The following is a 26,652-nucleotide window of genomic DNA, read 5'->3' as shown; positions in this document are numbered from 1 at the left end:
TTTGTGTAATCTCCAATTCACACACGCATGCAAGTGTAAGCATCTTTAAAAATGCATTTAATTTATAATTCACTAGAAAGCGCTTGGGGTGGTGAGGCCAGTTGTATGAGACAGAAGGAAAGAAGAAGATAGGAGAATAACTCTCCATATTTTAATTTTTTATTAAATGATCATTGTAGTTTAAGCCAGGGCCCCTCAATCTTGGTTCTCCAGATGTTTAACTACAACTACTGTCATCCCCTTTGGCCATTGTGGCTGGAGATCATGGGAATTGTAGTCCAGGAACATCTGGGGAACCAAGTTTGAGGGAGGCTGTTTTAAGCAAAAACTTAACAAGGCAGTTTAGTGCTGGTTTCAGTTTAGTTGGGCTTCAGGGGCAAGATTGCCTTTAAACCTGGAGGTGCTGAAGAAAACAGGAAGCCAGTTTCTCCTGCCCCATTTCGAGTGGGGTCTGCTTCCTACCTCTTCCTCGGCTGCCCAGTGCTTGGGGCCGGGGTAGACCTTCCACGAAGCCAGGTGAACAGGTAGCCTCCAGCAGTGGATTCTTAAGACATCAGCAAAGCAGAAAGATGCCTCCCGCGGCTGTTACTCGAGCGGTTCTTTGGGACCGCTCTGACCCTGGCCAGCTTTGATAGGAGAGCAGGGAGGAGAGAGAAGGCTGCTCTTTGGGAAACTTGCAAGGAGCACAAGGAAAGGCTGCTGGAAACCCCTCCTCCCTGCCCCACTTTCAAAGCTGGTGAGAGTCATTCTGAAAGGGGGCCGACCCCCACCAGGAGCATGAGGCAAGGCCGGCTTTCGTGCCTCACCTTGGGCACTGCAGTACCTTGGGCCACCTCTGTTTTGGGCAATACTGATTGCATTATGACAGTAAGCTTTTGAGTTACACAGAACCATTCCACCCCCTCCCTTTTCCCTGTTTCTGTGCCACAGACAGGTTTCGAGCAGAAGGCACTGGGAAAAAGACTCTATTAATAATCTTTGCTGAGCCAGCTGGCCCGACCTAATCCCTGGCTGGAAATGCTGACGCCCCCAAACCTTCCCAAAACTGGGTTGCAGCCACAGCCGAATCCTTTCACACTGGGAAGAAATGGCAGAGGAAGAAGAGACGCCCCCCAGCCCAGCTGTCTGGAAATACTGGGGCACAAGGAGGCTGCAGCTGCTGCTGCTGGCTGACCCCCCCCCCCCAATTTGCAGAAGCCTGGGGGTTGGGAGGAAATGGCTCTGGGGTGCTGTGCTGGTGGGGCTATTCACACATCAAATGATTTGCAAGTGTCTGTACACATGAACACATTTTCTTGTGAGGGAGCACTGGAGAAGAGTATTGCGGCATATTTTTTTATTTACAAATATGCAAGTAGAGCAGTGGTGGAGGCAAAAAGCAGGTGCCTTGAGTGGGCAAGTCCTCTCCCTCGGGACCTCTGACCACACCTCTGCAGGAGTGCATGTTCTTTGCTGCCCTTGGTTGTCCACCCCGAGAGGCTGCCTCTCTCTCTCTCTCTGCCTCTGATGATCCAGACTGCAAACTGCTGAAGCTTTTACCCTCGCACACTTTGAATGAAGCTGAAGAGGGCCTGCATTCTCCTAGACCGTCTCCTAAAAAGAGGACAATTGGACTATTCACCTGAAGGCTCAGCCCGTAGCCATGGTAATAGCCGTGGGCCAGCTTTTTCCCAGTGTCCCAGTCCCCAACTTTGGTCCCCAGGTGTGATTGGACCAGCACTCCCATCATCATCATCATCATCATCATCATCATCATCATCATCATCATCATCATCATCTCCAGCCACATGCCGGGTTTGGAACCCCTGGCCTAGGGGCTGGCTGGTGCTTCCAAACTGAAATGGGGAGGTGGGGAGAGCTGGTCCACAGCTCGCCTGTAGAGCAGCCCCGAGAATCCCGCTGGTCTCCCTCTCCTTCCCCATAGTGGCAGAGGACGGTGCAAGGCAACCCCACAAGCTAAAGCCAGGCTCTAGGGCAGAGCTTCTCAGCCTTGGGTCCCCAGGGGCAGTGTCGTTGCCCATTCCCAAGTGCAGGCACTCTGCAGGACAGCCCCCAGGGCCACGCTCACCCCAACAGTCCGAGAAACCTAGAGGCACGGCGGGCCCTCTGTCGCTGTGTGCCCCCCTCGCCACCACAACACCCCTGGTTGGGGCATAGCAAGGTTGGAGTGGGCCCAGAGACAAGATTTTAAAATGCACCCTATGTGCCACAATAGATCATCATCCTAAATTATTTTTTTTAAGGTTTCGTAAATTTGTGGACGATGCAAGTCATTTCATGGTCCTAGAGAAAGACCTGCTGTTCTGGTAGCTCCAGGTCTGAACACTCACATCAGTTTGGGAGGATGAATGCAACTGAAGGAAGCCCGGGCGGGTCATGTGACTTGCCTCTGGGGGCCCCCCAAGGCAGTGGGCCCCCAGACAACTGTCTCCCCTTGGCCTATCATAGTTACGCCCCTGCAAGAGCCCGCCCCCCCTGAGGGCTGCCCAGCTCCACCCCTCCCGATTTCCTTCATTATCTCCTTCACTGAGGGTGAACCCAGCCCTCTTACCCCGACTCCAGCCAAGGTCCAGGGCCTGCACAGCCCCTGCCTCCCCCCCATCCTCTTTAGTTTGTCCTGGGTGGTGTGGACACCTGGCCCAGGTGGGGATGCTGAATTTGCAGGGGCGTGGTGGGGCCTCCAAAGGCCTTGAGGTCGAGGCTCCAACATTACTCCGGTGCACCTCGGGAGGGAAGAGTGCCGGACCTGGCCCTAGAGGGTGAGGATAAACCCATTCCTGGGCTGAAGGGAAGCCTCCTCCTGTCTGCCCAAACATGGCCTCCTAGAAGCCCACGCGGGGAGCGTGTGTGGGAAGGCCAGAGCGCCTCGGATGCAGCTGCACCCCCGGAGCTGCTGCAGGGCTGCAAAGCATCTGCGGCTCCTCTTTGGATTTGGAAATGGGGCGGCAGCGCCGGGGGAAGGGGATGCCGCCGCGGCCTCGGGAGCCGGAGCGGGCGGGGGCGCATCTGCTGCCTCGCCTCCTCCTCACCAGCCCGGCAGCCGCCCCGCCTTCCCAGCCGGCGCAAAGGAGCGAAGCCAGGAGGAGCCGCCCTGCGCCGCCTCCCTCGCCGGCGCCACCCGCTCCTGGGCCGGCTGGAGTCGAGCCGAGGCTGGGGCGCTGCTGCGCTGAACGCGGAGCCTCCCGCATCCCGGCGAGCCCCCTCGGGAGCTGCGTCCCGCCGCATCGCCTCCCGGCACCCGGCACCCCCCTTCCTCTCTCCGGCGGCGGGCGCGGTGCCGCCGCCCTCCTCTTGGGTAGGCGTCGGGGCTGTGGCGGGCTCCCCACCGGCTCCAGCGGGCCGCCCGCCCTCTAGCGATGCCCACCGTGGGCGGGGGCCGCCCATCGCTCGGCCGCGCCTCCTCAAGCAGACGCGCCTCGGCCACATCCACCCGCCACCACCGTTGCTGCCGCTGCCGGCCCTGACTCCGGAGGAGGAGCGCTCTCTGGGAGTGGCTCCATCTCTGGCCTGGAAGGGGCGCTTCTCCTCCGGCTCGCTCGCTCGCTCGCTCGCTCGGTCTCTCTCTCTCTCTCTCTGCCGCCGAATCCGGGAGCGGCGAGTCTGCCAGGAGCGTGCAGGAGGCCGAGGGAGCCCCCCGGAGCCGCTGACCTTCGCCTGGCTGGCGGACCGAGGCCCTCCCGCCTCGCGGGGGGACCCGGCGCGCGTCCCTGGATGGCTGCGGCTGCGCCGGGCAAGCGAGGACTCCTCCCGCGCCCCGGCCGACGTTGCCGGCTGCCCACCCTGATGGAGAGGAGGGGGCCTTTCGTGCGCGACGACGACCCGAAGGGAAGCAGGAGCCGCGCTCTGGGCAGCTGGATCGATGGCTAGAGCGCAGCGAGCCCCCTAAGGAGCAACCTGCCGAAGCCGCCGCCGCCTTCCTGGCTCGGTGCAGCGTCAGCAGCGGCCGGCCGACGGACGGGAAGAAGAGTCGCCGCTTCGGGGCTGCAGCTGCTGGGGAGGCATCTTCCGCTCCGCGGCGGGGCACCTGCAGCCTCCGCCCTTTGCAGCGTGGCGGGAGCCCCCTCCGCGCGGCGGCTAGTGTGTGGCAAGCCGTGCGTTGCGCCCCACGGACGGGGGCAGCAGGAAGGGCGGGGCGAGGCGAGGCTTGTCCATGGGCCGCCGCTTGAGCCTGCCCGGCGCCGCGGCGGGGAGCAGCAGCCGGGCTGCGAGCTGGGGGCGCTCAGGAGCGGCACGGATGGCGGGGCGGCTGCTGCTGCTGCTGCCCTAGGCGCCGCGGGGCACTGCGGGGAGTGAAGTTGCCCGCTTATGGGTCCCTGCGACGGCGGCAGAGCGAGGTAGGTCGCCGGCTGGCTGGGGCGCCGAGGGGCTTGCGTTGCGCGCGGACCGAGAGACGGTTGTCTGGCATCTGCGAGGGAGCTGCTGAGTGGGTGGGTGGCGAGCGGGCGGGGGGAGGCACCATTTTATTCATGGCAGCCGCGGCTTGGCTGTGTCTGTGTGGCAGTGCCCCCGCGGGGGCCTCTTACGAAATCCGCGGCGCCCACCCCGCCAATCAAGGCATCCTCACAACGGAAATACATGGAACAAATGTGTGATTACTGCGATTAGAAGAGAAAAGGATTTGGGGGCCGCTGGAAAGGAGGACGCGAGAGAGGAGGGTGGATATAGATGCCCCTGAGTGAACTCTGCACTGTTCGAAGCTGAGAATGCCACTGGGCGTGTGCAGAGTGCCCCCCCCCCGCCGACTCGGATCAGGGCTCACCAGAGCTTGGCCTCGGAGCCGCTTTCTCATCATGCTCAGGCAGGCGAAGCTCTGCAGGGACGCGGCGAACGAAGACCAGTGCCTTGGCGTTGGTAGCTGGCCCTGAGGCAGCAGACCTGAGCGCCTCTCTCTGTCTCTCCACCTTGTGCCTTTCCAAGAGGAGCAGAGAGGGAGAGGCGGCAGCATAAGAAACAGGACAGCGGCCAAAACGCGCTGGAGAAGTTCAGGGCCATATCGCTCCCCCTCCCCGCTTTTCCTCAGACGCCCACCTCCTCCTCCTCCTCCACCCAAGCGGTGCGATGCAACCCTCTCCCTGGCACTTTGGCCCAGATCCATAAAGTTCTCCCCCACCCCCCTTCCACTCTGGGGTCGCAGCCCAAGAAACCGGGTGGTGGTGGTGGTGGGTTGAATCGTGATCACAAAGCCCATAAAGGAGCTCTAAATGGCCACGCAAGGCCGTGGCTCGTGGGTATCGTGGTCTTGCTCTCTCGATCTCCCTCCGGCTCCGTTGGCGTGCCGGCGGGCGTGGTGGTGGCTGCCTTCTGAACAAAGGGGAGCGATGGAGGAGAAGACGTTGCCCCCGAGACCCTCCCCTCCCCCGAGAAGCGGGAGATCCGAACAGGGAATGGCTCTCGTGGGCTGGCTGTGAGCATGCCCTCAGGAAAGGCAAGGCGAGGAAAGGGAGTCGGGCTAATCCAGTCTGGGCGGCCTTTCCGGGCTTGCCTCGCCCGTTACTCCGAGAACTTGGGTCTGTCTCCGCGCTGGACAGGAGGCCCTTCACGCCACAGCGCCACCTCCTCGGAGGGAGATGTCTTTTCTGCCTTGAGCCATCGTGCAGCGCGATCTGAGGGGTGCACCCCAAGACCCCTTGCTGTGCCACTGGGGGATGATGCGGGGGGGGGGCAACTTGCAGAGCAGGGCCTGCAGCCTTGCCGACACCTGCCCCGGATACCGACCAGGGAGAGCACACCTGGTTAGGATGCTGAAGGTGTTCAGCAGCATTTCAATTAACCAGCCTCACTCCCTTCCTTTCGCCCTTTGATGATGAAGCTGTTCACAACCTTGGGTCCTCCTGGTTGGACTACAGCAAGGGCTACAACGCCCATCGTCCCCCGTCACAATGGCTGGCCTTTGTGGCAGGGGATGATGGGAGCTGTAGTCCAACAACATCCGGGGACCCAAAGTTGTAAACCCCTGCCTAGTTGCTGAGGGCCTGCGTTTGATATCTTGAGCTCAGATATTGGCTCTTGCTGGCTGCAGCTTCCTTCCTCCAGCTCCAGCCCAGTTTCTCAAAAGATCCCGGCTTAATTTCTGTGCCTGGGACCTGGGGGGTTTCTGCCATAGTCATTCTGCCCGCCCCACCCAAATCCCACTAAGCACTGGGCATGGGTCGCTGGGAAGGCTGGCAAAGGGACACGAGACAGAACTGAACTGCCTGGGTTACATAAGTTTTTGGAGACAGGCTTCTTTGTTCTGTGCAGCCAGCAAGGGGTTGGGGCAGATATCTAGGGGGAGCTTGCCTCCTCCTCCTCCTCCTCCTCCTCCTCCTCCTCCTCCTCTATATCAGGTGTAGGTAGGCTTCAGGTCTGAGAGTCTAGTTTGTTTTCCTTCCCCAAAGGCCACCATCCGGGGGCGAGGCAGAAGCTGGGGCAGGGCCAGGTGAAAAAGCCGGGGCTCAGGGGATGGGGCCGCTTACCCCTTGCACCCCATGAGCGGCACCCTGGGATAGCCTGCCTAGGTAGCTACCAAGCATATCTCAGTGACTACAGATCAGGGCTCCCAGCACCAGGTCGAAGGCAACCAGGTGAGGAGCACTGAGGCTGAAGGAAAGCTGGCCGGGGCAGCGCCTGCCACCTTGGGTCCACAGATGTTGTTGGACCACAACTCCCATCATCCAGAGCCCCAGTGGCCAAGGGCTGTGCATGATGGGAGCTGGATCGGGGCCCCTAAGGAACCCTTGGCCTGTTTTAGCTGTTGATCTTATTTAACGCACTTGTAAACCGCCCTCTCTGAATTCCAGGGCAGTTTACAATTTAAGCAAACCTCTCTGGATCTCTCTCCGAGAGGTCTCTCTCCTGAGATCTGGATCTCCCCCTCCCTCCCCCTCCGCAAAAAAGATGTCATGGGGGGGAAATGCTCAAACAAAGAGAGAGGCTGTCTATACTGTCTGGGCGTCTCTCTCTGCCTTGTACACGTCTAGCACTTGGTGGCTACCAGATGGGTTTCCCCCCATGAAAGGCACTTCTGGGTTTCACATCAGCCCTGGATGGAAAGAGCAATCTTGGGGGCAGCAGCAGGAGTCATGGAGTGGCAAAGGGGTGAGAGTTCTGGCCACTGGAGCTGGGGATGATGGGAGTTGTAGTCCAACAACCGCTGAGGTTGAGAAGCTTTGCATTATGCCAAGGAGCTCATTTGAGGCCATTAGTTGGGCATCCATTAGTTTGAGCCCAGAATCTGGACCCTGGGTGCTCCAGATCAGGAGTCCCTCAGGCGCCTCATCCTCCAGCCAGGGCTTGCAGGGAAGAGCTCTCTGGCTCCCGAATAGTATAAGACCCAAAGGGGTGTGTGTGTGTGTGTGTGTGTTCCTTTGGGCTGCTTTATTTCCCTGTTCGCACATAGCTTGGCTCACTTGCTCAAGTAAGATCTCTGCACATGGTGGACTGTCTCATGGCGGGTGCCAGGCAAAAGAGCCGGAGGGAGTGGGGGGTGGGTGGGCTTGCTCTGAATTTCTTGCAGTTCTCTGGCTGAAACATCGGAATAACAAGGGATGGTGTTTTCTTTCTCCTCTGACTGGGTAGCTGATTCAGTGCCAGGCAGGGAGGGAGCTCTGTGTCTGTGTGTGGGGGTGGGGTGGGGGCGGGGAGTGAATATGGCTGATCCCTACCCCTCCTCCCAGATACACATCACCTGGACCATGGCCAGCCCCGCCTCGTTTCTGAGTCAAGTCATCAGAGAACACAGCCTGGCGCCGGTTGGATCTGAGATGAATGCCAGCGGGGTGGGTGGCCTTCAGAAGGCGCAGTGAGGAGGCTGGATCCTGAAAGAAGGAAGGGATGGCGTGCTGGAGGTGGGGGGGGGCGTGTAGTGAGTAAGAAGGGGCACAAGGAGGCCGTCCTAACAGGTGACTCAGCTCTGCACAGAATTTCCCGCAAACAGGCCAGGCTGCTGCTCAGCTGGAGGGGGAAGCTCTCCTGCCATTTCTCTGTGCCATGACCTCTGGATCCCAGGGACTGCCAATGCCAAAATCGGAGCTGCCGTAATCTTGAGGATTTTGTCTTGGCTGCTGTGCAGACTGAACACTTCGGCTCTGTGCACTGAGCTCCGCTGGGGACAGAGTTAACTGTCCAGGCTATTTCTCATCTTCTAGTGGGGCACTTATGTGTGCTGTCCCAACCTTTTAGCTCTGAGCTTATGTCTGGTTGCAGCTGTGCTGGGATGGAGGTCTCAAGGCAAATCCAAGCCCTTCCTCTCAAGTTTCTAGCCCTCAAGAGGAAAATAAAAAACACCACATAACCTGTGGAACTCTCTACCACAGGATGTGGTGATGACCATTGGCTTGGATGGCTTTAAGCAGGGCTTAGAGATATTCATGGAGGGCGGGGGCTATCAATGGCTACTAGTCTTGATGGCTATAGGTAACCTCCAGGTTCAGAGGCAGGATGCATCCGAATACTAGTTGCAGGGGAGCAACAGCAGAGAGAGGGCATTCCTTCATGTCCTGCTTGTGGGCTTCTCAGTGGCATTTGTTGGGCCACTGTGTGAAACAGGATGCTGGACTAAATGGGTTTGGGGCCTGATGGAGCGGGGCTGTGCTTATGTTCTCGCTTAAGTCTTCAGTCTTGCAAAATTTCACCCTAAATCCTCGTGTTTTTGTGTGTGTTTGGAGGGAGAGGGAGAATATCTTTGTGCGATGGGAGGAGGGGTTCTCTCATGCCTCTCTCTGGATATGAGTCCATTTTCAATGGGTGGCAAGTCCCCCAGGCCCACCAAAGGTTCCTCAACCTGGCCTTAAGATCTCCAGTCTTTCTTCCCCAGGCAATGTTTGGCAGTTCCCCCAGTCTCCAACTCGCCACATCTTAAAAATGTGCCTGTAATTAATCTCGTCCCTGCGGTTGTTAGTTCCTTCATTTAGAAGAAAAAAAGAGAGCAAGAGGCAGTATGAGCTGGAAGGAGCCAAGCGACATAACAAAAGAAAATCTGCCTCTCGCTTGAACTCCTATTGAACTTCTTGGGCCCACGGATTCCCATGCCGTCAGCAAAAGGAAAATAGCTCCTAATTACGCTCTTCATTTATTAATTAGCTGGTGATGGCTGGAGGTAGCTTGCCATCCTCCCCCAGATTTAATTCCCTACCTCATTGCTCTTAATTGTAACAAACTATGCGGAAGAGCAACACCAAAGTCATTTCCCTTTCTGGAAGCATCTTTCCCCCACTTTGGACACTCCAGTGAGACTGGCCTGTTAACCCACCTGGGCTGCAGTTGGTGCGTGAAGGGCTGATGGTCTGTGCGCGCTGCCTGGGAGAATACGTGATGAGCTGTAATAAAGGCCAGAGCATAGCAGAGCATGGGCAGAGTGCCTTTCCCTTCAACCCCCAGCAAAAGGATCACCCCACAGACCTGGGGTTTAGGGGCAGGGCTTGGAGATCTGAGGCCCGGCACCTTCCTTTTTAGTCCTGGCAGCTCCCTTTCCCTGCCTTCTCCAGAGCCGAGCGTGCTGTCTGTGTCCCACTCTTCCTTCATGGAGATCAGGTGGCAGGGTCCCCCCCCACACCTTTATCCTCACAATAACCCTGTGAGGTAGGTTGAAGTGAGATCCCTTTTAAAGAAGGAACTAGCAACTGGTTTTAACTGGGCTTCCATTTTAAAGTCACTTTTAACCAGTTTCCTAGTTTATCTTGCTTTTTTGTTTTGTTTTTTAAATGTGTGTTTTATTATTTATCAAACAATCGATAGTGACTGGGGGCAGTCACTCCCCCCGCCCTCCACTCCCCGCCCTGCCAATTGAGCCAGTCCCATTGAATTCACTGGGGCTTACTTCCAGGTAAGGGGTCCTTCCCCCCACCTCCTGCCAGTGTGGAGACTTGAACCCAGATCTCCCTGGTCTGAATTCAGCACTCTGGCCAAGAGTTTGGGGCTTGTTGGTGCTACATAGACAAGATGAAACCTTCTCAGTTTCTTCTCTTCTCTTCCTGTCTCTCTCTTTCCCGCTTACTGATGCTGAGACCCAGTTCCCAGATGCTGAGACCCAGGCTAAGCTGAAGGTGGGTGGGGAGGAGGACCTGGGCCCCCAGCTTGCCTGGAAATCACATCCTCTAGCCTGGACAATCGCTTCTACTCCCTTATCCCAAATGTGTTGAGCGAGGCTTCTGTTTTTGGCTGTTGTTGGGTTTTTAAAAATTAAACTTTGCATATGCTCAGATGCTCTCTTATCTTTAATAATATAGAGCTTGTGCAGTGGAGTGGTTAAGTGACTGCGTCATGAACCAGGAAGTCTCTGGGTTCAAATCCCACCTCAGTTACAAACTCTCTAGGTGGACTTAGACAGGTCTCATTTTGATATTGATCATGAAAGTTGCAAAGACTGTCAAGATGTTGTGTGTGCTGTGATTTGTAGATTTAAGAAAAGTGATTATAGAGATACCAAGTTGGGCTTCCATTTTTAACCGGCAGATTAATCAATTGAAACTAGAATTGATTCATTTTCTGTGCCCAATGAGGACAAGCCATGATTCCTAGACAAATGTTTATTTCTTTTTAGGCTTTATTTCTTTTTAGGATATTTTGGATCCGATGTATTAGTATAAAAGTGAATAACTAAGGAGAACATTTTAAGGCTTGCTGGTCCTTTTAACACCCAATGGCGGCGTTTTTTTGTTTTTTTTTAAAGGTTCTTTCAATTAACACTTCCTTCAATATCTATATTGAGTCTTGGTAATATGCCAAAATATTAAACATTTGTGATTCAATATTTGGTAAAACATCGTTTTTAGAGATGAATTCATATCCCAGTCTTTAATTGGGTGACATCCCTATTTATTTTTGTTATTATTTCACATGTTTTGGGGCACAGTCCTGTTGGTTGGGGGAAGAGATGCAAGGTCTTCAACTCCAGCTGAAACACTGGAATTCAGACTGAGCATCACAGGAACATAGGAAGCTGCCATGTACTGAGTCAGACCACTGGTCCATCTAGCTCAGTATTGTCCACACAGACTGGCAGCGGCTTCTCCAAGGTTGCAGGCAGGAGTCTCTCTCAGCCCTGTCTTGGAGAAGCTGCCAGGGAGGGAACCTGGAACCTTCTGCTCTCCCCAGAGCGGCTCCATCTCCTAAGGGGAATATCTTACAGGGCTCACACATCAAGTCTCCCCTTCATATGCAACCAGGGTGGACCCTGCTTAGCTAAGGGGACACGTCATGCTCGCTACCACAAGATCAGCTCTCCCCACCCCCCATTACTCAACTACTGCAGATCACACTGGGATTCTTATCTACCTTCTGCCCATCCCTGCTCTATAAAACCTGGCTGTTAAAATCTCGCTTTTGGTCCTGGCCATTCCAGACATGGTCATCCCACCCTGCTAGGCCCTTAAGAGAGGCTCCAAGGTGAGGCATCCCACAACTGGACTTCTAAGCCCTGGGCCCTAAAGCCAGATATACAGGGGGCAAGTTCTGATTATTTAGTGGTGAAGCAGGAGTGCTCTGCACATGCCTAGAGGTACTGGCTGGGATGCAAAAATCTACTTCAGGTACTTTAGTTGGAGAATTCAGCATCCTGAAAATGTTTGCTTTTATTATTATTTTTAAAGCAATCAAGCTTCTGGTCCTTAAGATTGTGGAAATGTGCTTGCAAATGTGTGAGCTCTGTCTCAGAAGCTGGTGAGTAGTCAAATTACCAGCATCCAGGGAGGGATCTATCTCCTTGTTCCCCTAAAAAAAAACAACCCCAGAGAAAAGGCTGCAAAAACAGGCAACTCTGTACAAATGCACTTAAGATGCCTTGTATGGGCTGGCCTCAGAATTCCTGGGCACAATTCTCTGAGCACAGCATGCCCCACAACCCCCTTTGTTTAGCTCGTGTCCCCCTAGGTTGGCACCTGTGTGAAATTGTGCAGTTGTGGTCGGCCTTCTGTTCTGGGGGCGTATGGGTTGATGTTTGCAACTCCGGCTGCCGGCCTTGGCACACAAGTGGAGTTGTGTCGTGTGGCTTTGTTCGGAGACCTCACATACTCCCTGCGCGCGCTCTCTTCTTTCTCGCTGGTTTTTGTACTGTCAGTGGAGACGGGGAGGGTGACAGCCATGGAGAAAGCAGAGCTGGCTGGGCAGAAGAAAAGCAGCAGCAGGGAGAGTGTCTGTGACTCAGCCGCCAGGACGGCCCAGCAGGAAGAGGGGCAAGAGGAGGGGCTGGGGGGCTGAGACTGCCAGGTGCTCTCCTCGGAGTGGGGGGGGGCAGCTGCTGCTGGATCTCAACCCTCCCTGCCCCCTTTCCTTTGCAAACCTTTTGCCTTAACTCGGCGGGTCTCAAACTGGGGTCCCCAGCTGTTGTCTGACTACAACTCCCATCACTCCCAGCCACAAGGCCACTGTGGCTGGGGATGATGGGAGTTGTAGTCCAGCAACATCTGGGGAGCCCAGTTCGAGGTCCCCTGCCGTAACTGCCTTGTCTTCGGCCCAGTTCTAACAGAGTCCAAGGGCTGCCTTGGGGACACACAAGCCCTCCGTCCCGCCTGTAAGTCAAACGCAAAACGAAATGTCTGCTTAACTGGGCTGGCTCATGCCCACCCACTGTGAATCTTGCTTCTGTGGGCTCTTCTCCCTTTGGCAGCTGTTCAAACAATCCCTTGTGACCAGGGGCCATTCTGCTGGCTCAGCTCAGCTCAGCCACTGTCCTCTGGCTTCTTCTTCCCTCTGTTAAGATGATGTTCCTTTTAGTTGTGAGAGTTGCCATTTTTCAGGACTCGGCTCCCTTCCCCAGGTTCTGTAGAAGTTGCATTTCTGGGGGGGGGGGCATGTGCATGATGCATCTTGTCTCGATGAGTGCACGTGACTGTACATACCCGGCGCATGAACACAGAGGTGCCATGCCATGCGCAGCTGCCACTCCCCACTTAGTTTGAGCTGTGGGTAACCAGTTGTGTTTTCCTAGCAAATCTTCAGTCCCCCTTGGCTTTTAAATCAGTTGAGGACACAGTGATTGCAGAGTCAACCGGGAATGAGGCTGGTGAACTGAGGCTCTTGGTAGGAGAACTGTGTTGTCCGAAGGATCTCTCTGTTTCCCTCTGCAAAATGATGGAGGGGGTCTCAAGGCAATGAGAAGGCTTCGGTCCCGGGTTGGTGCTGTGCAGAGCGCCACCTTCTGCATGATCCCCACCACATACTAAGAAGGTCATCTGGACAAGGCCATTTCCAGCTGCCACCGGTTTGTCTGGGGGCAACTCAGGATTGTGCCTTCTGCACAGCTGCTCCTGGACTGTGGAATGCATTCCCTGAAGAAATCGGAGGCTTAACAACATTGCTGACCTTCCAGAGAGCTTTTTATTTAAAGTAAGCCCTGGCCTTTCCAGGGTTTTAAAACTGTTTTAAATTATTTTATATTGTTTTAGGGTCCCTCCCTCCCTTATTTTACTGGTTTTCATTGACTATTTCTTTGCTTTATTTATTGTAAACCACCCAGAGCTAACAGATGGGGTGGTATAAAAATATGTTAAATACATTGTAAGCTTCTTGGGGCAGGGAACTTGGGAGAGGTTGCACTAGCTTATGACCCAGCAGTGCTGGTGTTTGGGTGTGACTTTCGGAAAACGGAACAGAAGAAAAGAACTGAACGCCCTTCCTCCAGTGCTTGTGTTTTTAGCAAAATTGAAACCGTTCTCTTGGCTACCGTGTCTGCTTTAAAGGTGGGGCGGATGTCACAGGACTCCTGCATCATGTTTAACCAGGAGGTCCATAGAATCCCATGCATAGGACGATTCCCTGCCCCAAGGAGCTTGCAATATAAAGTTTGATAACAGGAGAGAACGGAGGGAAGGGAAGGACAGGTTAGCAAGGGATGCAAATGATGCAAATGAGTGAATACAAGTATACCGAGTCAGATATTGGTTGTGGTTGGGGGGCGGATTAAATCTGATCATTGTTTTGAATTCAGTATTTGATATTTGGCTGTTTAAGACTCATTCCTTTTTATCATGGATATTTACTACACCCCACATTTTGTATTTGTTCACTTTTTATTTGATCATGAAAAATTCATCTCTTCTGATGCATGCTGGCATGATGTTTGTTCTTCAGCACAGGCGGTTTTGATGTTTCCATGGTTTGCGTGTGGCCCGCTCTTGAGTAGTTCAAGGCCTATCGGACGGGGTGCTTGGAAGCACCCACAAACCACAAATCTGTCTTGGTCCGGACAGGGCCGGGCGTATGGACATTGGCACCAAAGGAAAGGGAAGGCTCTTGGGCAGAGGTCTCCGGGGCCTGGGCAGGCCAGGCTGGTGGCATCATCAGGCGGCACGTCTCCGTCCTGTGCCCGGGGCTCTCCCCTTCTCTGTTCAGCCACGCGAGGACCGCTCTTCCTCTGGCAGGCTTCCGGTTGGCGGGGGTTATTAGGGGTGCACCTGCTGGCGAAGCCCGAGCCGGCTCTGGAGAATCTGTGATCGTAGAGAGGCAAACAAAGGATCAAATTAAAGCACAGCACACGTAGATCTGCAGAAAAAGAGCCGTTGGCCGACTGATTCCCCAAATCAGATCAACCCCAGCAAACGACATTAACTTGAGGTAGATGGCAGGCTGCTGGCTTAGAAACTTTGGCAGCAATGGGCTGTAATTGCTTTGACTTTGGTCTGCTAATGTAGATGCATTAAGTCTGTTTGCAGTCGGCATGCTCTGAAGGCATGAGAGGCTGAAGTGAAGAAGGGGCCGGTCCTGGGTGTGAGGCGGCCACGAAAGAAGCAGGCTCAGGGCAAAGGAAAGGAAGCTTTTCTTCACACGGCTCATCATTCATTTCTCGCAGGGTTTTCCAAACTTGGGTCCCCAGTTGTTGTTTGACTACACTTCCCATCATCCCCAGCCTTTGGTCATTGTGGCTGGGGATGGTGGGAGTTGTAATCCAGCAGCATCTGGGGATCCAAGTTTGAACCCCACCTCCCATCCCAGCTTATGCAACTCCATTGGAACAAGGTGGTCTCTAGCTTAGACCGTGTTAGAAAAGGGCAAACTGGTGGTGGAGGAGAGAGAGGTCTGTTGACAGCAATTAGCCATGATAGCTAAATAGAACCTCCACGTTCAGAAGGAGTCTACCTCTGAATGCCAATTGCTTCTTGGGTGATGGAGAACTGTGGCCTTCACTTCTGGCTTGTGAGTTTCCTGGAGGCATCTGCTGGCCACCGTAGGATGCAGGCAGCTGGACTAGGGAAACCGCTTGGCCTAGCCCAGCGGGGCCAGTGCTTGCCTTCCAATGCTTGCCATTGCAGCCGTCCCCTCTAATGTCCCGGTCCCGCTTCTCTTTGCAGTGCCTCCCTCTGACGGCGCCATGGAGCGCCTCCTGCTGTGTGCCCTGCTGTTCTGCAGCTTGGCCCGAGCCCAGGTGTGTCCCAAGCGCTGCATGTGCCAGAACCTGTCCCCCTCGCTGGCCATCCTCTGTACCAAGACGGGCCTCCTCTTCGTGCCCACCGTGATCGACCGGCGCACGGTGGAGCTGCGCCTGACCGACAACTTCATCACCGTCGTCCGCCGGAAGGACTTCACCAACATGACCAGCCTGGTGCACCTCACCCTCTCCCGCAACACCATCAGCCAGATCCTGCCCTTCGCCTTTGCCGACCTGCGTGGCCTGCGGGCCTTGCACCTCGACAACAACCGCCTCCTCTCGATCGGGAGCGACCAGCTCAAGGGCCTGCCCAACCTCCGTCACCTCATCCTCAGCAACAACCAGCTGCAGGACATCTCCCCCGGCGCTTTCGACGACTTTGCGGGCACCCTGGAGGACCTGGACCTCTCCTACAACAACCTCGTGCAGGTCCCCTGGGAGACCATCCGGCGCCTCAACAACGTCAACTCCCTCAGCCTGGACCACAACTTGATCGATTTCGTCCCGGAGGGGGTCTTCACCAACCTCCTCAAGCTGGCCCGCTTGGACATGACCTCGAACAAGCTGAAGAAGATCCCTCCCGATCCCCTCTTCCTCCGGATCCCCGTCTACGCCAAGTCCAAAGGCTCCCCGCTTTCTTCCTTGGTCCTGAGCTTTGGGGGGAACCCCTTGCATTGCAACTGTGAGTTGTTGTGGCTGCGCAGGCTCACCCGCGAAGACGACTTGGAGACCTGTGCCTCTCCACCAGACCTGCTGGGGAAATACTTCTGGACTATCCCCGAGGAGGAGTTCATCTGCGAACCTCCCGTCATCACCCGCCACTCCGGGCACCTCGTGGTGACCGAGGGCGAGGGGGCCGTCCTGCGCTGCCGCGGAGTGGGCGACCCAGAGCCCTCCATCCACTGGGTGTCCCCAGAGGGCAAAGTGGTGGCCAACACTTCGCGGACCATTTCGTACGACAACGGCACCCTCGAAATCCTCATTGCCACCGTCCAAGACACCGGGGCCTTCACGTGCATAGCCTCCAATGCTGCTGGGGACGCCACCACCTCCATCGAGCTGGTGGCTAACCCATTGCCTCACCTCTCCAACAGCACTGCCCCCAAGGTCCCCGAGGCCGCGGGGCCATCTGACATCCTTACCTCAGCCAAGGCCGCCCTTCCTGCCGGTGCCAATGAAACGGGGGCCTCTCCGGACAAGGGGGTGGTGGCTTCAGAGGTGTCGTCCTCCTCGGTGCTGATCCATTGGTATCCACAATGGCATGTCCCTGGCATCCGGATGTACCAGATCCAATACAACAGTTCCTCTGATGACACTTTAGTGTACAGGTGAGTCTCCGGATTCCAGAGTGGTGGGAGTCTTATGGGCCAAGGCGTTAAGAACATAAGAGCAGTCCTGCTGGATCAGGCCCAAGAAGGCCCATCTAGTCCAGCCTCCTGTTTCGCACAGTGGCCCACCAGATAGAAGAAGGCATTAACCCCACAGTGGCTTTAAGGGGTTTTCACGCTCCGATCTGGAGCTGGAATGAGTGATGCTTCTTCTTCTTTTAAAACCTTGTTTTACTTTAAATATCAGTATAACTTCAAACCATTTTAGCTTCAAAATCAAGAAAATATGACCATAATCAATAGCCCAGTTCAGACATGCTGTACGAGTGTACAGATGTCGGTCCATGTGTTTGTGTGAATGGCTGTACCTGTGTTCATGTTAAAAGTGAACCTGGATACAGGCCCTTCAAATGCATGGTACAGATAGGAAGTGTTCAGCATAACATGTGAGTGACTGTACCTGTGTACACTGTACACCTGTACAAGTGAACATAACGTGTGAATGAGCCTTATGTTTCACTCTGATCCACAGAAAAAGTGGCCTACAGCAATTACTATAACGACGGCATTGTTAGGATACAACAATACAATACAACAAATACTTATATACTGCTTTTCAATGCAAGTTTCCAACACGGTTTACATAAATAAATAAATGAAATGGCTCCCTGTCCCCAAAGGGGCTCACATTCTAAAAAAGCAGCATAAGGCAGACACCAGCCACAGCCCCTGGAGGGATGCTGTGCTGGGGATGGATAGGGCCAGGTGCTCTCCCCCGTTATATAAAGAGAATCACCACTTTAAAAAGGTGCCCCTTTGCTCCGTTAGCTGGATGCTGGCTGAGACGAACCTTTGGTCTCAGCTAGCAGGATGTCCTTGTGTTAGCCAAAACCAGCAGGTGAAACTTTTCGCAGTGTGGAAAAAAACACAACCTCCTCTGGCTTCTTGCCCAGAAGCAGGGTGGCCAGAGAGCAGCAGAGCAGCTGGGCTGGGGGTGGTGGGTGGGGGGTTGCCCTTGCTCCAGCTACCTCCTCCCCGCCAGCTGAAAGGCAGCAGATCCTTCCCCCTCCACAGTGTAATTTCCCCTTGACTCCCTCCACCGCGTGAGAACAAGCGACAACTCCCCATCATGCCTTGGACCCCTGGCTCCTGGCCCTTTGGAAGCAGGGCTCAGACAAAGTTGGCGTTTTGCCTTCTGCAATTCTCCCCTCCGGAGACTGAGCAGGGGAATAATTTCTAAGCTGCCGGAGCAGAGGAATCCTGCTGTGATCATTGGGAACGTGTGGAGAGGGGGCTTGGGGGTCCTTCTCATCTCGGGCGCATCCCTGTGTGGAGCTGCATTCTCCTTGCCGGAGGACTGTGTGTGCATAGTGGGGGGGCGGGGGGAGGAGAGCTGGGGGCTTGTTTGGGGCCAGCAGTGGATGTGAAGCCCCCCCGCTGGGCTGGGCATGTGCTGTGATTGTGCAGGAGCCCTGCGGAGGGAGTGTGGCTTTGGGGCCGGCATCCCGTCTTCTCAGAATCCCACCTTTCTTTTCTTAAAACCATGTTCCTAGCCCTCATGGTAGGCAGTTCGGCTTACAAATGAAATCTCAGGAGCTGGATGAGCTCTCTGGCAGTCAGGTGTGTCTGGCGGCTTTGGTCTCTCTCCCCCCCTCCCCCCCGCCTCCCGAAGGAGAATAAACGATGCAAATCAGGGGAAATCAGGCAAGCTCACTTGATTTGCATGATTTTATACAGGTCGCTGTATCCCGCGTCATCTTGTAGGACACCTTGGTGCAGGATTTTGATGGCTTTTGCTTTTTAGACTGGCCAGGAGCCTTAATGGGCCTCCTCCAAGCTGATGAATCCAGTCCCCGCTCAGCTCATCAGCCTCTGCTGCCTCCCCCTCTCATTAGCCCTTGCAGGGAGCTCTTCCCGAGAGCCCAGCAGTCGTTATGCAGGCAGAGCGCTTGTTTTTGTGGAGAGGAATTCAGGCAAGTGACACCCCCCCCCCCCCCCGGAAGCCTGATGTGGTAGAGCCCGAGAGGCGCTGTGCTGCTCTCGTGAGCCTCTTAGGTCTGTCCATCCTGACTTGGGTGGCTCTCCCCCAGCCTCAGATAGCAGAGCAGGTGCCTTCTCTCTGCATTAAGACTGGAGGAGCCCATACTTGAAACTTGAAACGTGTTCCCTTTTTAGAGGGAGGGGTTGGAGTGGTCCTCTCATTCCCAGTGCAGGGATGCAGGAGAACTTGTCAGCCTCGGAGGAGCTCAGCTTCCCCTTGGGGTCTCTGCATGAGTCTCTGAGATGCCTGCCTTCTGGTCAGGAAGCTTGCTTGTGCAGAAGAAGACGGAGGGTGGCAATCTGGATTTGGTGCAGATCCTGAGGCTGGACGGACTACCTCCAGCATTTGACTACCACATCAGATTTGCTCTTTATTTAATGCCAGCAATGGACTATGTTAGGAACATAGGAGCCTAGGAAGCTGCCGTATACTGAGTCAGACCCTTTCTCCATCTGGCTCAGTATTGTCTACCCAGACTGGCAGTGGCTTCTCTCAGGTTGCAGGCAGGAATCTCTCCCAGCCCTACCCTGGAGAAGCTGCCAGGGAGGGAACTGGGAACCAAGATGCTCTTCCCAGAGTGGCTCCATCCCCTGAGAGGAATATCTTCCAGTGCTCACACACCAAGTCTCCCATTCATCTGCAACCAGGGCGGACCCTGCTTAGCTAGGGGGGCAAGTCAGGCTTGCTGCCACCAGACCAGCTCTCCTCTGTACTGGATTTAAAACTGACCAAGCAGTCTTGGTGAGATGGCAGGATGGTGGTGGAGAGACATCGGGGGCAACGGAGGGAGTAGCCAGGGGACACTGGGGTCTTTGCCCAGGCTTGGGCAGATCTTCTCGCCTGCCCCTCCCTGCCTCTGGCGCTCCTTATTTGTAAAGATGCAGCGAGGCTGTTTGGGACAAGCCCCTTGGGTCTTCCCTGCACCCTGGCAGCTGGCCCAGAACTCGCCTGCCTGCCTGGCCAGAAAGGAAACGCTCATGTTAAGTGACCTACTTACGCTGCGGAACTTGGTGTGTGTGTGTGTGTGTTGCAGGCCTGGGAATGCAGACTCAAGGCCGTGTGATGCGAGGCAGCAGGAAAGAGGTGGGAGGAGGGAGCACACCAAGAAGAAGAAACCCCTTTCCATCCACCATGGGGTGGAGCTGGATGAAGCCTCCGGATTGCTCTTGAGAGGGCGCTCAGCCAGTAGCAGGCAGGTGCCCAAGGAGGCAGCTCAGGTGGCTCCTCTCCTTCCCACCCTCCCCGCCTGTGTGGCCACGCAGCTCTACCTGATGAATGGCCAGCCGGCAGGCAGCGTGGGAGGGAGGGCAGCCACCCAAGCGCTTCTGGGAAGCAGAGGCAGCTGTGCCTCCCGTGGCCCCCCCCCGGCTCATTAGGAGGGTCCACAGCTGGGTGCAGTCTGATCTGCCTGAGCATCTGCCCATGGAGGCTGGGGATGATGGGCGTTGTAGTCCAACAACATCTGGGGACCCTCGGGAGGATGCTGAGGCATGAGTGGGTCACGTGGCCCGTGTTCCCCAGATCTTGTTGACTACAGCTCCCATCACAACATCTGAGAATCCCTGTTCCAGGGACATTGTTTGTGGCAGCCCCAGACCTGGTAGGGAGACACCTAAGGAGAAGGGAGCTGACGGCGGGTACCTCACCGCTTCTCACTGCCACCCCCCCCCATCTCTCCTTGTTAGAATGATCCCATCATCCAGCAAAGCCTTCTTGGTGAAGGACTTGACCTCCGGGCGGGACTACAACCTGTGCGTCTTGGCGGTCTACGACGACGGGGTGACGTCCCTCACCGCCACGCGAAGCCTGGGCTGTGTCCGGTTCAGCACCCTGCAGGACGCACCCCAGTGCCACTCGCTCCACACCCAGTTCCTGGGGGGCACCATGATCATCATCATCGGGGGCATCATTGTGGCCTCCGTCCTCGTCTTCATCATCATCCTCATGATCCGCTACAAGGTCTACAGTGGCCAAGAGGAGCACAAGAAAGCCAAAGTCAGCAACGTCTACTCGCAGACCAACGGGAGCCAGCCGCCCCCCGCCGCCGCCGCTCTGGCCTGCTCGGCCTCCAAACCCGAGGGGTGGGGCATGGACAGTTCGGGGGGGCCCCGGGTCAGGAGGGACTGCAGCGTCCTGGCCCTGAGCAAGGACTGTGAGAAGGGGGCCGAGGAGGCGCCATCTCCCCGGAGGAGGAGGAGGTGGTCACGGACTCACATAGACCTCCATAACAACTGTCCCGGGCCAGGGGCAGAGCCCTGCAGGACCGAAGAGCAAGGTCGGTGTGGGTGCTTGTGGTGGAGGGAGTGGCTCCCATGGGCCAGGGAGAGGAATGGAGGAGGAGGAAGAGCTCACACCCCACAGAGCTCTCTGACCTGGACTCCTGGCAGAAAGTTCTTCTGTTTTCTCTACTGTGTGGTGGCGGGGGAGAAAAGGAGGCTTGCGACTGCCTTTGGAGGGAGGATGAGGTGGGGAGGGGGAGGGAGGGAGGAGCTGGGAGCAGAGTGGCAGAGGGCCTGCAGGACTAGAAACTTGATGTCTATGTGGCGCATAGCAGCGCAGAACTGCTTCCCAGTTTCCGGCCTGGACAAAACGCCTTCTCTGCTTGTAGAACAGGAAGAGGTTCCACAGGTGCGGTTTCTTCCCTTTCTGGGCTGCCATGCCAGAAGAATGCACCTGCAGAACACCTCCCCTGCCATGCAGCAACTGGGGGAGGAGGTCCTCCTTCAAGGGGAGGCAGCCGAGATCCCTCCTAACAGGCCTTGGTTGTTTCCACAGAGCCCCAGCTGATGCCACCTGCTGGTGAGAGGAAGAATGGCAGCGAGTGGACCGATGTCAAGATCTGAGCTCCGTTGGGGGGCCCCAGTGGGGACAAGGCGCGGCTGTCTCAGACCCCCAGGTGGGGAGCCGTCTACCTCACCCTCTTTGCATTACATGGTGGGTGGCTGGGAGCAGGAGGGGGCTGCAGCTCAGGGGCAGCCCCCCTGCTTTGCATTGCAGAAGGTTCCAGGTTCTATCCCTGGCAGCCTCTCCAGCGATGGCCTGGGAAAGAGGCCTTGGAGAGACGCTGCCAGTCCGCGCAGAGAAGACTGAGCTAGAAGAACCAATGGGCTGGCTCAGGGTAATCAGGCAGCTTCTTTTGTACTAAGGGCTTCCGACACTAACCAGAGGAAACCAGTTTGAAGGGCAGAGAGATCAGATCTGAAAGGCCTCCTAAGGAAGAGCGGGCCTCTGGGCATGTGCAGAGTGCATTGCCCTTACCAGTGAGTAACTCTAGCCAGTTCTAGGCAGCTGGGCTTAGGGCAAGCTAGCTGCATCTTGGGGAGGTTTGTGATGGGAACTCCGTCCTGCTGCCTTTTCCTTTCTCAAAAACAGGCCCCGGACTGCGGCCGTGGCCTGGGCAGAGGACGGTCCAGCCTTTCCCCTCCGGCCATGGTCCCAATCCAGATTGCGCTGCAGAGGAGAAAATGTGCAAGCGTCCTTTCCCACTGCTTGCCAAGGAAAAAGCTGTGGGGGCTTCCGATCACAAATCCCCCGCATTCATCGTGTCTCCTCTGGCTCTTGGATGCAGGCTTGAACCCCAGGCGGAGAGGCGGTTAAAAGGTCCCCTCCCTCTTCTCTCTTTCCCTCTGCAGATCGGCGCATTGGCTGGGAGCTGCAGCTAGCCCCTCCTGGGCATCCTCTGAACTCCGACCTGCCTGCCTCTGCCGGGTTGGGGCCCCTGGGAGGGCTCAGCTGGGGCTGCCAGGAGGGGCCACCAGGTGAGTTGGGACCCTGTTCCGGCCACGCGGCCTTTGTGGCAGCATCGGCACCCACAACAAACTCGGCCCCGCAAAACTAGCCCAGCCATCCCAAGACCTTCAGGGGAGAAAAGACTTGCAGACGTCACAACAGAAGTTCTTGACCTTGGGTCCCCAGATGTCGTTGGGACTACAGCTCCCATCACCCCCTGCCCTTGGCTGTGATTCTGGCTGGGGGTTTCCCCCCTCCTCCCTTAGAAACCTGCCTCTGCTCGAACATGGGCCCCACATGCCGGAGCTCCAAGGAATCTGAAGCCTTTTCTCTCTCTTTCTTGCAGGCTGAATCTCCAGGACACCCCCACGCCCCCGTGCCCCATTTCTCCACTCTCCCACCACAATGGTGCTGCCCACGACGGGGAGGGGTGGGCAGGCGCCCCCAGTCTCCCGTTTCCATGCTGCCGGGGGGGGGGGCGGGCTCTGTCTGCCGGAGTCACTGCCACTCACCTCTACCGGGCACCGTTTCTACCGGACTCCCTTGCGGGGCCCCCCCCCCGTTTTCTACAAGCTCTGTTTTTCTAACCCGTGTCTGCAGTTTTCTAATAAACAGAGTTGGAAATCAGTGGCTGCGGCCATGGGACCCGGCTCCTGCCTGACGAGGGGTGATGCGTCTGTGGGGCGTGGTGGGGCTGCTTCCTCCGGGCACTGGTGGAGGAGGCGGGCAGGGACAGGCCCCCCAAGCGTCCCAGTGCCAAACGTGAAGTCCCTCCCGTGTGTGTGTGTCTTTCCATACGGATGTGTGTGAGTCGCCCCATCCCATGGGAGTAGGGATGGTGACAAAGGCATAGAGCTGGGTCGTTCAGGGATTCTCAGGCGGGATGTTGTTGGACAGCGACTCTCCTCGCCCTCAGCGATAACGGCAGAAGGTCACTCTGGCAGTGGATGATGGGAGTTGTAGTCCAACAATATCTGCTGCCGCCACCACCGCCCTGTGTACAGAGTGGCGGAGACTAGAACACCAAGAAGAGAAAGCCGAGAAATGTTCCTCCTGCTCTCTTAATACGAGTATTATGGACCCAATGAAATTGATGAAAGGTGATTCAGGGCAACAACAACAACAACAACACATTTCAGCAAACGTTTTCATAGCGGTTTACATAGAGAAATAACAAATAAATAAAAAAGATGGCTCCCTGTCCCCGAAGGGCTCACAGTCTAAAAAGAAACACAAGACAAACACCAGCAACAGCCACTGGAGGGATGCTGGGCCGAGGGGTGGAGAGAGCCAGCTACTCTCCCCCTGCTAAGTAAAGAGAATCACCACATTAGCAAAGGTGCCTCTTTTCCCAGTGAGCAGGGGTAGCAGAGCAGACAAAAGAAGGTACTTCTTCACACAATGCATTGTGGAACTCCTTGCCACAAGAAGATGTGGTCAAGGCTTTAAAAGCAGATTTGACAAATTCTATCCATGGCTATCATGGATGTGGACTGTCTGTGCGCAGAGGTGGGGGTGTGCCTCAGCATACTAAAGGCTGGGGTGGGGGCAGGGGTGGAGGGGAGCAGTCGCCGTCCTGCCCTGCTGGTGAGCTTCTTGTAGGCAGCACCTGGCTGACCACTGTGGGAAACGGCTCAATGGACCCACCATGGTCTTGAGGCTTCTTCCTGTGTTCTTGGACATTTGGCACCAGGGCCCCAAATCCTGCTGCCTTGGCAGAGGCAGTATGTTCTGCAAAAGAATACAATACATTATGCCAATGAAGAGAAACAAAACCATTTGTAGGTTGCAGAACCTGGCTTATATGCTGGTGGAGCTCTTTTGCTTTTGCATTGCGTTAGGCTTTTGAGCACCACCATCTAAGAGCGGAGGATGGGGGCTTGGGGGGGCTTTCCCTCCAAGCCGCTTTGGAGTGGCGTGCTTCTTCCAGCTGGCTGATGCCTCCTCACCGTCTCTCCCCACCCGGTGATTCTGAGGCAGTGAACCAGCTGCAGACGCCAGAGCCCCCCCCCCCCCCGGCTCCCTGGAATGACAGGCAGGAAGTAGCGGAGATGGTGAGCAGCCCAGGAAGAAGGTCCTCCAGAGGCCGAGCTCCTCTCTGACTTGCATACAGATGGTTTTGGAACGCTGCCAGTCCGAAGGCCTGAGCTCTGCTCGGAGGTCCGGCGGCGGAAAGGCAGGGCTGCAGGGAAGGGTCTCTGGGCGCCCTGGGCTCCCACTCCAGGCTTTCCCGTCCGCTTTCTGCACCAGCAGTGAACGTGGCCGTCATCATTCGGCTTCGGAGCCCATCCCGATGGTGCAGGCCAGGGAGTACTAAAGGTGCAGCCGCCATCCATGAAAGAAGCTGGCAGGAAGCCAATGGGGAGCATCCGCAAATACGGCGATTTCTGCTGCCAGCGGAAAGCTGCTGGCACTGAGGGCAGGAGAGCTGCTTGGAGGAGAGTGATGAAGGCTTTGACGGGCCGTTGCTGGTTTCTTTCACAAAGCTGTAGAACCGGCTTCTCCATAAAGTGCCGTAACAATATCACAGCAGAGAGCAAGAGGAACGCATTCCAAACCCGAAATCAGTTTTGTGTCATATATTATTTGTATCCTGCTTCTCCTTCCTGAAGGGAGTCCAAGCTGGCTGACGACAACACGCAGGAATACGAAATGCCAGCATCCAAATCCATGGAACAGAACAGAACAATTTACCCAAAGAACAAATAAGTCCACAGTCAACGCTCCTCAACAAGCCATCTCAGCGATGCAAGCAAGCTATTAAATTTGTTTTAAAAAATCGATTCCGTAACCATTCGGAGCAACAGCCCAATTCATATCAATTAACATCCATCCAATAAATATTAGACAAATCCATGGTGAGACGTATGTATCAGATCTGCATTTCAGATTGTGACTTGCCCCCAGCCATAAAAGCAAGAGAATGGAGCCGAAGGAGAAGGAGGCTCGTGGGATGCTTAAGTGACGCAAACCTGGTGGGGAAAGGGGGGCTTTGAGGAGCTGTCTTACACTTGACCAGAGGCAGCTTCCAGTGGGTGGAGGTCGGGAGCATCAGTGCCCAGGCCCTGAAGGATGCCGAGGAGTCTGATGTAGGTCTTCCCAAGGGGGAAGAACTTGGAGCGAGGTCTTCTGGGATGATCCTGGTTAAGTGCCAGCCCAGGACGGCATAGGGTGGGGCCTAATGCTCCACCTTGACCTGTGAACTAGGAACAGCCCCCACCCACCCGCCCATTTATTGGTCTCTGCCCCACCCACCCCCACCCCAGTAAACACTATTGCTCCAAGAGGAGGAAGGGGGCGGTCACAGCTCAGTGGTAGAGACCTTGCTTTGCAGGCAGAAAGGCCCAGGTCCCATCTGTGGCATCTTGAGGCCGGTCTGGGTAAGACCCCTGGAGACGCTGCTGCCAGGCAGTGCAGACAGTGCTGGTGTGGGTGGGCCAAAGGTCTGACTCAACACACACACGCGGCACTTCATTTGTTCCCATTCTTGCTTTCTTAAACAGGAGTTTGTCTGAGTGGGAATTCTTGGGGCCCAGCTTCCTCCCAAGAATCTCTAGGACAGAGGTTCCTAACCTCGGGTGGTGCCCAGATGTTGAGGACGACTCACTTGGGGATGATGGGAGGCCTTCCAGTCCTAGGACCAAAGGAAGCGGCCTTCTCCCGAGTCCGGCCCTTGGTCCGTTCCGCTCAGTATTGTCCGCTCTGCCTGGCTGTGGCTCTCCAGGTTTCAGAGCCCGGAGTTTTTCACCAGCATCTGGGAACTCCCGAGTGGACCCATCACCGACAGCAGACGTGAACCAGAAGTGCCCCGTATTTGGATAAGAGCTGGTGTGAGCTGCCCTCAGTGGCAGTGGGTGGAGTCAGCTCTTCCCGGCCGTGCCTTGGTTCTGGCCCAGATGGCCCTCCATTGGCCATCTCGCCCCCCCCCCCCGGCCCCGGGCAAGTGGTTACTTGCAAGATAGAGCCTTTGACAAGGGTGCAGGAGGAGGCCGCAACTGTCGCCTCTGGTGGAACAGGAGCTGGCGCTGGAAGCTTCCCCAAAGCCTGTCTGCCGTGTCGGGAGTGGGAAGGTAGGATTAGCATCCCGGCCGGCAAGCAGAGCTGCTGAGGCCCTTTCAGGAGCTGCCGGCGGCGGCGGACAAGCATTATCATCTCTCTGCAGGCCTCCTCCTCCCCGGCCTGGGCCCTGGGCAGCCGGCCAGCCCCGCTCCTCC

The 26,652-nt window shown here is 56.0% G+C and overlaps 1 protein-coding gene across 3 annotated transcripts; it reads left to right on the top strand.

The window, feature by feature from the left end:
- The first annotated feature begins 3,117 nt into the window (after positions 1 to 3,117).
- LOC128333332 (leucine-rich repeat and fibronectin type III domain-containing protein 1-like protein) lies at positions 3,118 to 23,066 on the top strand. 3 transcript variants are annotated; one of them, XR_008310913.1, is made up of 6 exons: positions 3,517 to 4,334; positions 15,264 to 16,668; positions 20,395 to 20,984; positions 21,485 to 21,605; positions 21,856 to 21,969; positions 22,342 to 22,467. XR_008310913.1 is itself a non-coding variant. In XM_053268745.1 (5 exons), exons 2-5 carry the CDS (start codon positions 15,284 to 15,286, stop codon positions 22,787 to 22,789), a joined length of 2,106 nt encoding a protein of 701 aa, XP_053124720.1. In that variant the 5' UTR covers positions 3,118 to 4,334; positions 15,264 to 15,283; the 3' UTR covers positions 22,790 to 23,066. The 3 variants fall into 3 exon arrangements, 1 of the variants encoding a protein (XP_053124720.1); XM_053268745.1 differs by lacking the exons at positions 21,485 to 21,605; positions 21,856 to 21,969 and adding an exon at positions 22,785 to 23,066 and having other exon boundaries at positions 3,118 to 4,334; XR_008310912.1 differs by lacking the exon at positions 21,856 to 21,969 and having other exon boundaries at positions 3,526 to 4,334; positions 22,342 to 22,468.
- The last annotated feature ends 3,586 nt before the right edge of the window (positions 23,067 to 26,652 follow it).

This window comes from Hemicordylus capensis, chromosome 7 (genome assembly GCF_027244095.1).
Source record: "Hemicordylus capensis ecotype Gifberg chromosome 7, rHemCap1.1.pri, whole genome shotgun sequence".
In the NCBI taxonomy this organism is placed as follows: Eukaryota; Metazoa; Chordata; class Lepidosauria; order Squamata; family Cordylidae; genus Hemicordylus; species Hemicordylus capensis.
The sequence above is the reverse complement of the archived record's forward strand: the minus strand, read 5'-3'. Positions and strand labels throughout refer to the sequence as shown.